A 15,565-nucleotide genomic window follows, 5' to 3' on the forward strand; every position below is an offset into this window, starting at 1 on the left:
CAACGCATACTTCACGAGATATTTATTGTAATTACCTCGAATGGTAGCATTTTCTTATTTAAACATTTCTTTTGTTTTTTCCCATATAAGATAACCCGTGATAGTTATCTCACCTGGTGGTAAGTGATGATGCGGTTAGATGGAAGCGGGCTAACTAAGAAGAGGTATGGCGGTTTTTACCAAACCCATACCGGAACGGATCGCTTGGCAGCATGGCCATTCCCGATAAGCTGGTAACTAGCCACGGCCGAAGCCTCCCACAAGACTATACGAGAGCCAATTTGGAAATTATACATTCTCAATAATTAGTTGATCAGTCAGGTCAGACTTTAGGCTGAGGATTGTGATTCCTTTCATTACCTAAATATAGGTCTCCTTGGGAATAATGTGGTGTGCTCTCAATATCGATCAGAGTCTGGTTTATAAAGGTAACTATATCAGAATATACAAGTGATAATAATCTGACCCGCCCTGGCTTTGCTCGAGAACAATTTTTTAAAATCAGTAAGGCACTGGAATTTGCTGAAATTACGCATTGCTTTATTTGTAACTAAAATACCAAATACCTACTGGGTATAATTTGAAAAGTTAAGGACTTTCACAAGTTTGTATACTTACAAACTTTCAAACCCTAATATAAACTTAGTAGGTATTCACTTAGAAAATTGTTTTGGAATAAGTTGTGAAAGTTTTTATGAAAGTCAATCATATTATTTCAAGTTATAAGCCTTGAAAATTGATTTTTAGACTGGCATGGTGGTTAAAAATGCACTTAATTTTAAAATTAAAATTAGTACATAGGCACTTGTCTACGTTATAAATGGAACCTACTGTCAGTCAGTCAAGCAGGGCAAGTATTTTTAGGTATATGTTATAGATTGGGACCAATAGCTTTAAGGCACGGAGGCCAGATTCGGACTACAAAGTCGGTCACCTACCCAAACGACTTGGATCAACATTGGATTGATGTGCGCTATCGCATATAGCCTTATCACTATGACGTGATAAGTAGAAAGCTACAAATTATGATAATAATTTGTTGTGTTATTATGATGAAAATCATAAGAGAAAATTTGCAGTAAGTAAGTACAGGTTCTAATTTTATTTAAATTACTAGAGGATGCCCGCGACTTCGTCCGCGTGGATTAAGGTTTTTAAAAATTCCGTGGGAACTGTTTGATTTTCTGGGATAAAAAGTACCCAATGTCCATCCCCGGGATATAAGCTAACTGTACACCGAATTTCGTCAGAATCGGTTAAACTGTTGGGCCGTGAAAGGGTAGCAGACAGACAGACAGACAGATAGACATACACACTTTCGCCTTTATAATATTAGTATGGACTACTTACTAGCAAATAATGCCCGTGACTTTGTCTAGTAGTGTGAAGTATCTATTATGATTTCAACTTTTATTGTTTATAGCATTGGTAATAAAATAAAACACAGTAGTACAAAAACAATATTTTATTAAAGACAAACAAAACACGCGACGGAACGTTTCCGACAGGGTTTCTAGTAGTTGTAATTATTGTAATATAAGGAATTGAATGATACTGAAAAAAGATTTGTTTATATTGGCGACGCGCGTCGAAGCCATCATCCTGTAGTCGCGCGCCGTTTGGAGTATTTCATACAATTGTACTTGTTACGGCTAAAAGCCAAAGTGCGGTTAACCTCGTTTTAACCGGCTACATTTAGGTGCGACTGATAGCAGTTGGCTAAACTAGGTACAACCTGTTTATTCACCGCTGAGACTAGGTGTAGTCGGTTACATTTGAACAGCATTTTGGCGCGTTTATATTAAGTTGGTCGCCGCATTCGTTTAAGTTTTCGTTTTATCAGATTCAGTGACTGCATCCAGCTAAAATGTGTACACTCGTGTTCAAAGCATCATCATGGACCGACATAATACTGTGTTACGACAAGGAATTTTAACTGTGTGCGATAATACAAGAAATTTTGAAGAAGAAAGCGGTCTGCGGTCGAATACGGCTAACCGAAAACCCGTTTATACTAGTCGATAACCGAATACGGGCTGCAACTGAATCGGTCAAAACGATCTAAAGTAAATGAGCCATTTGACTGCTACTTCACAAATTGTAGATCTATCCTAAGAGAAATCTGATAACCCTGATTCCACCCAGTCTTGTCTGCTTTACCTTTAGAGTGTTTTTGTAAAGCGTGACGCCAGATGTTCGCATAGGAGGACCTGAATGAATTAAGCCTTCAAGACCAAGTAGAGCGAATGAGATCGAAGGAGCGAAATAATTTAGATCGAATGCAAGGACGGTGAAATAATTTAGATTGAATGCAGGGACGAGAGGGGAGAAGGGAGTCTTTGGCGTAGTCCATTTTAGTGTCGAGTTCTACCAATGCACAATACAGTTTAACCAACTGGTATCAACCGCAACTAGAAGTTTTCGGCTAAAACTAGGTGTGACCGCACTTCGGCTCTCATCCGTAACATACGAGTAGGAGAGTAGTAACTTATTACATCGTAAAGCTTCATGCGAGCGTTCATCATGTCCTGCCTTGCCTTTGCTTTAGCTCCACGAAGCCGTCGCTCGCTGAGTTTTTCGTTAGTTCCAATATAGGCTTTAATTCCAATCGTCCATATCAACGTCAATTTGCTCCATACTTTCCTGCGGTTTCTGGTTCACGCTAATATTAAGTGACAGCAGCTGCTGCATTGGCAATCTAGGAGAGAGATTTACCATACTGGCCCATTGGCCAGTGCAGAGTTCTGGGAATTTCAGTTTCTTCAGAAAATGACCTTCAAGGTACCAAGGCGACACGCACGTAGGCGAATAGTCCCATATTTTCATTTCATTTAAACGTACCCATCTGGAATGCGAAATATAGGGTTATGTATTTTGAAAAGTTACTAAAAAAACAATTCTGATCGATATTGCCGACAAATTTTTTGACCGATACATTAATTACTGTGATTGTTCGGTATATTGAACCATCTTTTTCGGACCCTTTTTAGTTTGTTTGAAACAAGCTGGTCGACACCGAGCGGTGTCGAATCAACCAACGCAACATGCGCGCATTGTGGACACTCAAAAGACTAAGGAACTCTGAAGCCATATAATACCATATAATATCTATTTACCTATCTATACATCTATACACACACATATACACTTGGCCAGCGTGGTAGACAATGACCATCACAGTATTATGGTAGACGCGTTCTCAGTAGTGAGCTGGCGATGGGTTGTTATAATGATGAATTTATCACTGGCGAAGTGCACTGTTTGGTTTGGCATAACAATAAGTCATAAAGTAAGTGACGAGAATTAAAGTACTGCCAACTCTTATGTACTTATTAGATTACAAGTGTAAATTAAATATTTATAACACCAACGACAAGTGAAGGTTACAGTAACTAGAAAAAAGCTGATAACTTCAAACGGCTCAACCTATTTCCTTGGATTATAGCTAAGAACACTCTCGATCAAGCCACCTTTCAAACAAAAAAAAAAACTAAATTAAAATCGGTTCATTAGTTTGGGAGCTACGATGCCACAGACAAATACACAGATACACACGTCAAACTTATAACGGCCCTCTTTTTGGGTCGGGGGTTAAAAAAGGACTCACGCAGATACGTAGAGAGCATGGCAGTCGCAGTGCCAGGGGTTATTGGATAGTTTGACATTCGCCAACTTTGGCAGGTAGTCGAAGGTGCGAGATGGCAAGGATGGGAACATGTTGCTGTCCAGATACCTGTAAAACAATCCATTGAAAAATATTAAAGCTGCCAACATTAAGAAAATCACACTTTTACTATAATACTTAATAATTATAAAATAATAATATAAATTGTTTATTAGTATAATCAGCCTCCTACAGCCTACAGAAATGAAACGCTTTACTAATAACAAATCATAGTTATGAACAATTTTTTCCCATCTACGGTAACATATTACAAAATAATAGAAAAGTAAATAATTATGTATTTTCATAAATTAATAGTTATGTATTTTATCATACCTACGTGTATCACTACTTTTAAATATAAAAAACTATCAGTTTAAGTGTGAAAATCAAAATATCGAGATAGCTGTATCGACCTGTGACCTTTTATATTGAGCTCCTCTCAAGGAATTAAAAGTTCCATTATTAGTCCTAACTCTGAAGTCTATTTGTGTCGAAGAAAACTATCTGGAGAGCTATCCGACTATCAGGCTATCCGTATTTATGTTATAAAAAAAAACAATAAAGTGGTTTTTTATATAGATAATAAGCTTACAATATTATGATAACAAGACTTTGAGAGAGATTGTTATATAAATTAAAAATTAAAATACTTTTCATGACGAAGCAACGAAACTTTTTATACTTACAACGTAGTGAGATTCTTCAAAGTAGAGAACGTTTTGAAATTTACTTCGTAGATTTGATTGTCAGAGAGTATGAGGGATGTAAGATTTTGTAAGCCCTGAAATGCTGAGATGTTCAGGAAGCGTAATTTGTTTTTAGATAAATCCAGTTTCTCCAAATTTGAGCAGTTGGCGAAAATGTCGTCCGGAATCTCTGATATAAAGTTGCCTTTTAAATCCAAGTTACGAAGTTGCCCCAAGTTTTGGAATTCGAGACCTGTCAACTAAACGATTTGTTATGTAATGTCAGTTCACAGTTAATGTTTCACCGCGAGTAAAATATTGATGATATTATTTTTACTTGAGTTGATATTAAATCCGGAAAATAGAATTTCCATTTTCCGTATTAACATTTTTATATAGCTCTGGACTCTTTCGAATACAGACAAAGGACACACGAATATGGTACGTATATCTTCTTGTCATTCGAGACAACTTTTCTCACAGAAATAGTAAAATGAAATTATTATATAAATTGGTAGCTGTAATTTCAAACCCCTTTGTGTTCCCAAAACAGATTTTTGGGAACACAAAGGGGTAATATTTTTGTTCTAACTTATATCTATATTTTAGTGTTAGTCCGAGTATGTAACCTCGTAGGCATATTTAATCAGTCTGTTAAACTGTGCTAAGTTCATGATTAAAAGAGTATGAGGTAAGTAGGTTTTAATGGAGGCTGCTAACACCTTCATGATCGAGGTAATTCAAAAACTTCAGGTTAGTAGGTACACGCGGCTGCAGTAGCTATTTCCTAGTACCTAAATATGTAAAAGTAATTTCCGTAAGCGCGGCGGCGGCGGTGAAGCATTTTACTATAGGTAGGTAGGTACCTAGACACGAGGAAATTTTGGTAAAAGTTATTTATCCTCCTTTTCATGTTACAGAACAAATAAAATTATTTTCCTTTTTTCTTCTTGCAGTTTACTTAACGATAGTGCAACTGACATGATGAGGCATTATTATGACATGCTAGATGATGCCCGCGACTTCGTCCGCGTGGATTAAGGTTTTTAAAAATCCCGTATGAACTGTTTGATTTTACGAGATAGAAAGTTGTCTATGTCAGTTTCCGGAATTCAAGCCCCGTTGAGCTGTGAAAAGGTAGCAGACGACAGACAGACAGACAGACACACTTTCGCATTTATAATATTAAGTATGGATGGTATCTCACTATCTAAAAAGATGCTGTGCCTTGGCTCTACTCCTCTCTATATTCGTTGTGCTTAGTAGGTACTTACACTTATTAAGTGATTGTTCGATAAATCCAAGAAGGTCAAGCAATGCAGATTGCAAAATAAATTGCTAGGTATATTCATCAAATTGTTTTTGTCTAACAGCAATGTCTCAAGAGAAGACAGATTCTCAAATGCATTTTCTGTGATATTACTGATTTTGTTATCTGAGAGTTTCAATATTTGGAGACTCTTTAATACAAAGGTTCCATTTTCTATCTGTTGAATTTTATTTTTCGATAAATCAAGAATTAACAATGACTTGAGTCCAATAAACGTGAAGGATGGTATATAAACAATTTGATTATTAGAAATGTCAACTGTTTCCAAGTAAGAATTGTTCACAAATAGACGCTCCGGAAGTGTATATAGGAAATTGTTTGATAAATCCACGTGGAACAATTTCTTCGTATAGCGAAAAGCATCGCTACTGATTTCCTCCAAATAATTCCTTTGCAAACGACTGAAAATAAAACAAATTGATATAGCTATCGTACCAGCTTTACAACTTTGTTTATTTTTGTTTATTTCGTTGATGACTTTATTTCAAATGCAATTCGAATGGACCAAAATAACAATCACAAAAAACATAGTAGCAAATCAATATAGCTACATTCAATAAAGCTTTTTAACCACGGTGTTTTACCACGGTGTCTCATATTCTTAAGATGATTAAAATAATAATTATTATCATACTACATACTGATAAGATAATCAAGCATGTGACTTGAACACATTTTTATTCTGTTTGGATATGAGGATTTATGCACCACTACCAACCACTACTTTTTAATTACCATAAAAAAATTAAGGGCGAATAAGAGAAAAGTTTATTTTTTTACACTTTTAATCTATTATATTTATTTTTTGTACCTCATTTAATTTAACAAAGTTATTAAAGTTTGTTTTTTTTAACATATGATTAAATGTGGACACGCTACAACCACACAACTACCGAAACGTCAAAGGGAAGTAAGTTATGGGAAGATACCTCTATTATTCTTAACAAAGAGAATGGATGCATGGATGCATAGATGCATAAGTTCTTACAGTATCCGTAAATTGGCGAGGGAGTCGAAAATCCCAGCGGGAAGGAACTCCATATGATTGTCAAACATGTCCAATTCAGTTAATGAGCGCATTCCTTTGAATGTAGTCTTGTGCAAAGTTCGCAGTTTATTTGTGCCCAGATCACTGAAAATGTCGAGGATTTTATTGTTACTGCCGAATAAAAACAACACGAGGTCGTGGCTAAGAGGCCTATTACCAGCAAATGGATGGCCGGCCGTTGAAACGACCTTCACAAAGTTCTAATCGAACTGTCTAAAACAAAGTTCGAGCTGACTTGACCAGCTACGTGGTATGCCAGGACTCTTGTTTATTTACCTACTAGCTGATACACGCGACTTCGTCCGCTTAGATGTAGGTTTTTAAAAATCCCGTGGGAACTGTTTGATTTTCCGGGAAAAAAGGTGCCAATGTCAATTACAGGGATGCAAGCTACCGGTACCAAATTTCATACAAATCGGTTAAGTGGATGGGTTTTTGGGAATCCCGTGGGAACTCTTTGATTTTCCGTGATAAAAAGTAGCCTATGTCCGTCCCCGGGATATAACCTAACCCTGTACCAAATTTCGTCAGAATCGGTTAAACTGTTGGGCCGTGAAAAGGTAGCAGACAGACAGACACACTTTCGAATTTATAATATAAGTATGGATTACTAGATGATTCCAGTTAGGTAGACAGGTACCTACTTCGTCCGCGTGTAATTAGGTATTTTCCGTGGGAATTTTTTGATTTGAACCATCAATCATTCCAGAAATGATTATACAATCAAGTATTTACTTACATGGTATTTAAATCAGCTGGGACGGTCAAATCAGGAGAGAGCGAGGTAAGGCCAGCCCGCCAGCACTTGAGGGAGCGGTGTGTCGCATCACATCTGCATGGAGGCTTGGAACATTGGCGCCAACGAGATTGGCCGAAGCTGATGGTCCAAACTAAGTGGGGCGTAATCCAAACAGAAAGAATATCAGGTTTAATGGCTAACTGGAATTGAAGTTTTGTGTAATACTTTAAATAATACCTCGAACACATTTTAAGACCAAGAGTAAGTAAGTACCTACGTTTAGAAGATATATTTTATGCTCAAGTATTAAAAAATATATGAAGTGTGGAACTTTTATTGTTACCTACTGCTGCTGCTAGGTAGTCATTTTGTAGGATATATTTTATTTTAAAAGTTCTGTGAAATCCAAACAGTTTCGTAAATTATTTATTATTAGGCGCCTCCCAATACGGCGTGCAGTTTAAACGTAAAGTTGTGTTATTAAAACGCAAAAGGATACGCAAAATACGCCAATGTAGACAACATTGGCATATTTTGCACTTCCTTTACGTTTAGCTAAGTTGCAATCGTCAACAATTGCTATTCGATTATTTAAAAAAACATGCTATTATTCTGTAGCTGCTTTAACACTTTGCTAACAAAGAAAGCTATTATGAGAAAATAGGTTAATTACAAATATTAATCGACGTGAGCAATATTTAAAGAGTCTACGTTTGATAATAATGTGATATCCTTCTTATCCTATCCCTGAACTATCTGTACAATGCCTGACTGTATCCCTTCTCCACTATCTGATCTGACAGTTGCTATTGAGTATTGCCGATGAACTTCCTGGATGAGTAGTAGTTTACCTCGTATGAGTAGTATTTTACCATAATATTATAATGTCATCGAACTAACAAAGGGAAAGCATTACCCTTTGTTAGTTCGGACGCATTATAAATAAATCTGCTGTAAGTTTCAAAGATACTGTCATTTCTTGCCGCATCAGACAATATAACATAGTCTGCGCACTTAAAGTAGGTAGTAGTATATAATTATTGAGAGGTAATTAAGGGGTTTACCAGATTGTTCAATAGCTTGAAGCCGTCGGTCAAGCTTTCGCCAGTGAAGATCTGTAGTACAACCCATGTTTACTGGTTGACTGGCTTTCTGGCCTTTAGTGAAAATGTCTAGTACATCGCACGGTGACAGGTTGCATTGTGTTTGTGCTAATGTGCTGAAACCTAGAAGAAAATGTTAATTTCTCTATATTTTAATAATTAGAACATAATTTACACGCACTTTTAATGGTCACGCTACAGGAGGAGAGGAGATGTAGCTGAACATTAAGGAGGATATGTAGCAGCCATGCAGCGTATGATAACTGATAAATAAAAATGCCGCTACATATTATCACTTGTATTACTTGGGCTGTATTTACAACATGTGCCTTGGTTACAATTAAAACTGTGGTAGAAAAACGAGGGCCGGAGCTTGATGCTAGACCGAGGTGTTTCGGTCTTGATGATCTGAAGTGAATTGGTTGAATGCGCTGCCCGGGGTTCGTCCAGGCCAGCAAGATATTTTGAATCGTTCCGAATTCAAATTGTGTTCTCTAAGTGACAGCTGCAAAATGTGTTGCTTTCTTCGCAGCTGCCGGTCTTAAAAGAGGCTGCATGCCTCTACAGATACAAGATCACTACACAGTTTAATACAAAATGCTGTAAAGAGGAATCCCCAGATATTCCCGATATATTCGTAGGAAAACTCCAGTACCAGCACTGAGTAGTTATCAGTGATCAAACTGCCAGCAGAAGATTAACATTTGTTACCGCTACGAGAGCTCTATGACGGACGTGGAAAGACGCCTTTTTGAGCGCGAACTCGCCAACTAAATACTAGTTTGGCAAGATATTAACTGAAAGGTATTTTGTTTCTCCATCTAATTAAAAAAAAATTAAGGGCGTAGTTTATTGTGAGTTCCAGGACATTTACGATGGATCCGAAATCAGTAGGCACTGGATTCTATTTTTTATGAGTCTCGCTTCGGATTCCGTCTTGATTCGGCGAGTTCTCAGTGTTCAATGTCGACTCTAGAATACCGAGGAAGTTCACTCTACCAAGACGAAAGGATCATGGTGTGAGCCTTGAAACGACAGCCTCTTATGAAATTATAAAATTAAAATGAGTAATTTAATAATTAAGGTTCTGACTTTATCGATGTTATGTTGTGTTATGTTATGTTATATAAATCAATATTAAAATAAAAATAATATATTATATACGGGTTCTCTAGATTTTACTAGATGTTTTTATTGCATATTTTATTATATAAATAGTTAATATAGAAAACAAATCAAATATGAGTTCAACAACAAGGCATGCCTCTTGGATTCGACTTAGAAAGGCTGGAAAGCCTAACTTTTGAGCTATTGCTATTTTTAGAATTATCATTTTACTAGCTACCTATATCCCTTATCATCCCATTTTATCTAGTACAAAATTAATGAAGCGGTATATTTATCATTTTATGTTTTTTTTCTCTCTATAAATAAAATTTCACTTCTGATTTCCTTCAGTAGGCGTACAACCGGTGACCCCGCCGTACAAACGAAGGAAGCACAACTATCGACCCACTATCGACCAAATCTCTGTAATTACACGTCACGCACACAAACTCAACATAAATTCTACGAAACTGGTCACTTAACACCTTCCGATACGCATTTGACACAACGTAGTGATTATATTTTTTTGTTTGACACTTCAATGAAATAATTTAATTTTAAATCGTATCGTAATCGTGCTGTGCAAATTACACAACTTCAAATTGAAGTCTAGGGTTGTCAGAAAATAAATGGGGTAATTTTGCCTAAAAATAAGCAATTTTTTTTTCATTATATTTAGACAAATTTATATTTTATTTTTGATGACAATCATAATATAACTAAGCGAAAAAGGCTGTTTTGTTAATTAAAAGATTTTAAATTGATATTGAAATTTAACTAAAACAAAACTTATTACTAAATTGTAGTACATCTAATATACCAGTCTCCGTCATAATAGCTGCATGCCAAATTTATCATGAAGTACCTAGGTACCTACGTAATTGGTGTACGTACGTTGGACAGATAAAAACATACGTTTTTATCTGTCCAACGTACTTACCATGTTGTCTTCTATGTTTTTTGTAAATGTATATGTTTGTGTGTGCAATAAAGAAATAAATAAATAGGTAATCAAAATCTTACTACATTAATAATATTATTTAGTTATAGTTAGTCCATGATAGGTTGTTTTGGTAGGCACCCACCAAAACAACCTTAGCGACGAACGGAGGACTCGTCACGCGTGATGTGGTCAAAGATGGGACGCTATACGGATAGCTAGAATATTTATCTTTATTTAGGTATTTTTTAAGGTCATAAATGTCAGAAAACACAAGACAAATAAAATATGAACCCATTTTGAATAAATAACTTTGAATTTGGCTTAGAGAAAAAAAAAACCGCTACCCAAGAGCCGCTTTGTGTAATTTGGTAAGAGATCTACGATATAGGGATGTAAACTTGCCCGGTGTATAACACCAAAAGTAGTGAATAGTCTACTAACCCTGCGAGATACGCTAAATAAAATCGCTAACTGGTACATACTTGGATTATTATTAAATATTTTTAGTGAATATATTGCGTTTTTATATTTGACTTTTTAACTTTTTTATTTTTAACTGTCAGGATACGATTATCTAGTAAACATGGTGATGGGCACCCTGTTAAGCAGAGATTTTCAATAAGGCCAGAGGCCCTATACTGTAATTAATCAAAATTATGTAAAAACAGAGTAGGTAAATTTTAATACGTTGCAATCGATAAATTATTATTTTCTAGCATCGAACATCCATCGATTTGTAACTATCATAATAAAGACTAATCTAATGAGATCTCATTTTTTAATAATCATCGTGAAAGGGAAAAATAGGGAAAAATAGGAAAATAGGCAAATTTTCATATGTGAATGGTATCATTCCACAACGCACACATACTCATCAACTGACAGTTCCCCTGCTTCATTTGACTTTTCGGAGCATACCATCCTGAGTATTTATTCATCCAAGTAGGCGTAATTATCGTTTCAACGGAACATTTTAACATTTCGCATGAAATGAGATAGGGATTTTTTTTGAATAAAGATATACGAAAGCAGCGTGAAAGGTAAAAATGAACGTATTTTTACCTTTTAACACGGTGATTTGTAGAGTAATGTATATTGTATATACAGTATTCATCGTTTGGTTACGGCCCACTGATCTCCTGAGGACAATAGTAGCAAATCGCTGGGCAGTAACGCTTTTGTTTCACTAGCGCAAGTAGGTACTATGCAATACTGCACTATCTCCGAGATCTGATGTCGTAATCGGGACTTAATCCTACAATAATCTCATAGATTAATCGCCTTAAGTTATTAAACAAAATAATCTTTAAGTGCATTAGATCTTCAAGTCTCTATTAGCCAGCTTATAATAACGATAGATTTAATATAAGGAACGATGAAATCAATATTCATGCGGCATGCCTTGCAAGTCTTATAAAATTATGATTATTTAATAACATTATTATAATACTTATATTAAACTGGTAGGACTATAAGACAATCTTATTTAGAAAAATACGAAGATGATCAAAGATTTATTGAAACTGATTCTACGATAAAGTAGGCAATGTGATATAGTTTTAACCAGCTGTTGGTAACAAATTCTAAATTAGTTTGTTTATTAAAGTGAAGAGAAGCAACTAGGTACAATGATTGTTTTTAGTTAATTCACGATGAACAAGTGTAAATTAAAAATTTATTACACCCCCGACAAGTGAAGGTTACAGTAACTAGAAAAAAGCTGATAACTTTCAAACGGCTAAACCGATTTTCTTGGATGATAGCTAAGAACACTCTCGATTAAGCCACCTTTCAAACAAAAAAAAACTAAATTAAAATCGGTTATTAGTTTAGGAGCTACGATGCCACAGACAGATACACAGATACACACGTCAAACTTATAACACCCCTCTTTTTCGGGTGAGGGGGGTTAAAAATAATCGGTAATAAGGCAGATGACATGCTTTGTTTGCAAGTATTTCGCAATATGAATATCTGGCAGGAAATCTATTCTTACTTTTATTATTACAGATTTGCGTCATTACTGGATCTGAACTGTCATTGATTGTAGCGAGGTAATAAGGCATCATCATGGTCGTGATCACCCATTGCCAGCTCACTACTGAGCACATGTTTTCTCTCAGAATGAGACGAGTTTGATCATAGTCCACCACGCTGGCGTAGTGCGGACTGGTAGACTTCACATAACTTTGACAACATTATGGAAAACTCTCAGGCATGCAGTTTTCCTCACCATGATCCTTCACCTTTAAAGCAAGTGCAATAAAGGTAAAAATCTCACCTAAATACACCCTGAAAACATTACACTCCTTTTTTCTGGCAGTCGTGTAAAAAGAGTGTTTCAAAAATAAATAATAATTAATATTCGAGCGTACCTACAGGAAAGATAATGGGAATATTGTGTTGTTAGTATTCAGTTCATAAATCAATGTTTTATAATTAAATCAGTATGGATGTGTTAAGAGGGGTCTTTCCGTCACTCGCTTCATACAAACGTAGTTCCAATTTCATTTGAATATTAAGCAACCAAAGTCCATGAAATTTTGCAGATATATTCTAGAAACTAATATCTAACATAAAATATTTCTCAAAAATATTTGGTGCATGTTGGAGCATCCAATCCTCAATTTGTTTATGATCCGTAATTAACCAGTTAACCAAATTGATTGCGTCCGTCCTAGCTGAGGTTCCGACAATTTTCTAGTAAGTATTTATTATATTTTCTACTACTAATATAGCACACAAATCTAAGTATGAAGTAGGTTAATTCTTTTAATAGCTCAAGAGTCACGTTTATCCAAGTTTTAAATTAATTATTTCAATACAATATCGCGTAAGTTATTTCAATACAATATCGGGTATAGGTACTTATTAGTATTGTGTAACAAGTGTAAATTAAAAATTTATAACACCCCCGACAAGTGAAGGTTACAGTAACTAGAAATGAGCTGATAACTTTCAAACGGCTAAACCGCTTTTCTTAGATTATAGCTAAGAACACTCTCGATCAAGCCACCTTTCAAACAAAAAAATAAAAATTAAAACGGTTCATTAGTTTAGGAGCTACGATGCCACAGACAGATACACACGTCAAACTTATAACACCCCTCTTTTTGGGTTGGGGGTTAAAAATTATAAGAGTGTTTAAAATTGGGTAATATTTATTAAAAAAAAACTCCAATTAGAAAACGAATATTTTTTTGCCAAGTAAGCTGCTTTTAGTATAAAATTGTTGTATTTTATTTAATTGCATTTAGCAGCAAGAATATTTAAAATAGAATTAATTCCTTTTTTATGGGAAACCATTTTTACCCATCAAAAAATAACGGACGGTCTATTAATATATCGGACTAAAAATGTCGAAAATATTTATTTTCCCGGAAAGTGAAAAGATTTTTCCCATAAATCTTGCTTTCAAAATAACTCAATGAGGGTCTATATATTATGTAATATGTATTATAAGGAAATGTACACCTAGATATAAATAATTGCCTCACAAAATACCCCAGAATCTTCAAAATATAACGTGAATTTGATAAAACGCACTTCTTACTTGTTTAGGTTACGTAGCTTATACCTATCATAATATTAATTATTATGTATTCGAAAAAGTTACTATTTATTATTAGCGTAGCGGGTAAAATAAATATTTTCTTAGCGGATAAAATCCTTTCTTAGCGGATTTCTAGTATCTACGTCATAATAGCTATCAGCATGCCAGTTTTCAGTCCGATTCGTGCGTAGCTAGTGTGAGCTGTGCGTTGAGAGATCAGTCGGTCAATCATATAGTCACACAGTCAGTCAGTCAGTCATCTTTTCCTTTTATATATTATTTAGACAAGCATATAAAATTGCGAAACCGGCAGGAATCGAACCTGCGTCTCCTGGGTTCGCGCCCGACGCTCTACCCACTAAGCTACGACATCGTTTACTGCCAGTATTCAGTAACGTTTGTGATATATTATGTAAGCTCACTCAGTACTAAAGCGACTGTTAATGCCATCTAGTAGCGACACTTTGCAGCTTAGTAAAATCTGACTCCTAGTACCTAATAGTATTTATCCTTGGTCCAGAAGTGAAATCAATTATTGACTCGTCTTATCCGATCAGTCCTTAATTTACTTTCGATTGACTTATCTTGAGCTTCTGGTTCCAAGTAACAATAAATTTTACCTTATTTTTTTTTACTAGCCATGTCCATACTATATTACCTATCTATCTGTTACCACTACCATCTGTTTAACCGATTTGGTCGAAATACCTACAGAGCTAATTACCTACTACTTTATTGTGGCAAATCGAAGAGCACCGTAGTAAATAGTAGATTAATAGATTTTTAAAACCTAAATCCACGTAGTTACGGGCGTCATATTGTTGATAATGAATGTGAAATTCATGCCTCATCCTGTAAATTATTCATACCGAAATAGAGTAGGTATATTTTAAGATTGCTATTATTTTTAACTCCCGACCCAAAAAGAGGGGTGTTATAAGTTTGACGTGTGTATCTGTGTGTCTGTATATCTGTCTGTGGCATCGTAGCTCCTAAACTAATGAACCGATTTTAATTTAGTTTTTTTTTGTTTGAAAGGTGCCTTGAACGAGAGTGTTCTTAGCTATAATCCAAAAAAAAACGGTTCAGCCGTTGGTAAGTTATCAGCTCTTTTCTAGTTATTGTAACCTTCACTTGTCGGGCGTGTTATAAATTTTTAATTTACACTTGTATATAAAGTGGCTATAAAAATTCGTTGAAAGTGATTACTCATTAGATCTGCCAATTCCCGCGATCTATCAACGTTTGACGTCAAAACTGAGCTTTAAAGGTTCACTCTGTCTAAAGCCATCCATCGCTGTAAGCTAATAACGACTCTAATCAATAGACGTTATGAACAACCGGACATGAAAAAATCGGTGAATTGTGAGTCGAACTCGCACTCGAAGG

General features: G+C 35.4%; 1 protein-coding gene across 1 annotated transcript; it reads right to left on the bottom strand.

The window, feature by feature from the left end:
- Positions 1-1,450: 1,450 nt before the first annotated feature.
- On the bottom strand, positions 1,451-12,016 carry LOC123866782 (slit homolog 1 protein-like). The gene is made up of 8 exons (XM_045908472.1): positions 11,686-12,016; positions 8,535-8,696; positions 7,471-7,621; positions 6,672-6,815; positions 5,628-6,084; positions 4,354-4,613; positions 3,608-3,733; positions 1,451-2,845 (listed from the first exon to the last, which is right to left on the bottom strand). The coding sequence occupies exons 1-8, from the start codon at positions 11,735-11,737 to the stop codon at positions 2,599-2,601; spliced, it is 1,599 nt and encodes a 532-aa protein (XP_045764428.1). The 5' UTR covers positions 11,738-12,016; the 3' UTR covers positions 1,451-2,598.
- Positions 12,017-15,565: the final 3,549 nt, after the last annotated feature.

The sequence above is a fragment of the Maniola jurtina genome, chromosome 7, assembly GCF_905333055.1.
Source record: "Maniola jurtina chromosome 7, ilManJurt1.1, whole genome shotgun sequence".
Taxonomy (NCBI): Eukaryota; Metazoa; Arthropoda; class Insecta; order Lepidoptera; family Nymphalidae; genus Maniola; species Maniola jurtina.

What these genes read in the sequence shown, in the direction of transcription:
- LOC123866782 (XM_045908472.1), bottom strand. Translation starts at nt 11,737, where the DNA reads ATGAATACTGTATATACAATATACATTACTCTACAAATCACCGTGTTA. An exon ending in TCAAGCTATTGAACAATCTG is followed by an intron (nt 7,622 to 8,534) that starts GTAAACCCCTTA and finishes CGCCCCACTTAG; the next exon opens with TTTGGACCATCAGCTTCGGC. An exon ending in CTCGCCAATTTACGGATACT is followed by an intron (nt 6,085 to 6,671) that starts GTAAGAACTTAT and finishes TTTTATTTTCAG; the next exon opens with TCGTTTGCAAAGGAATTATT.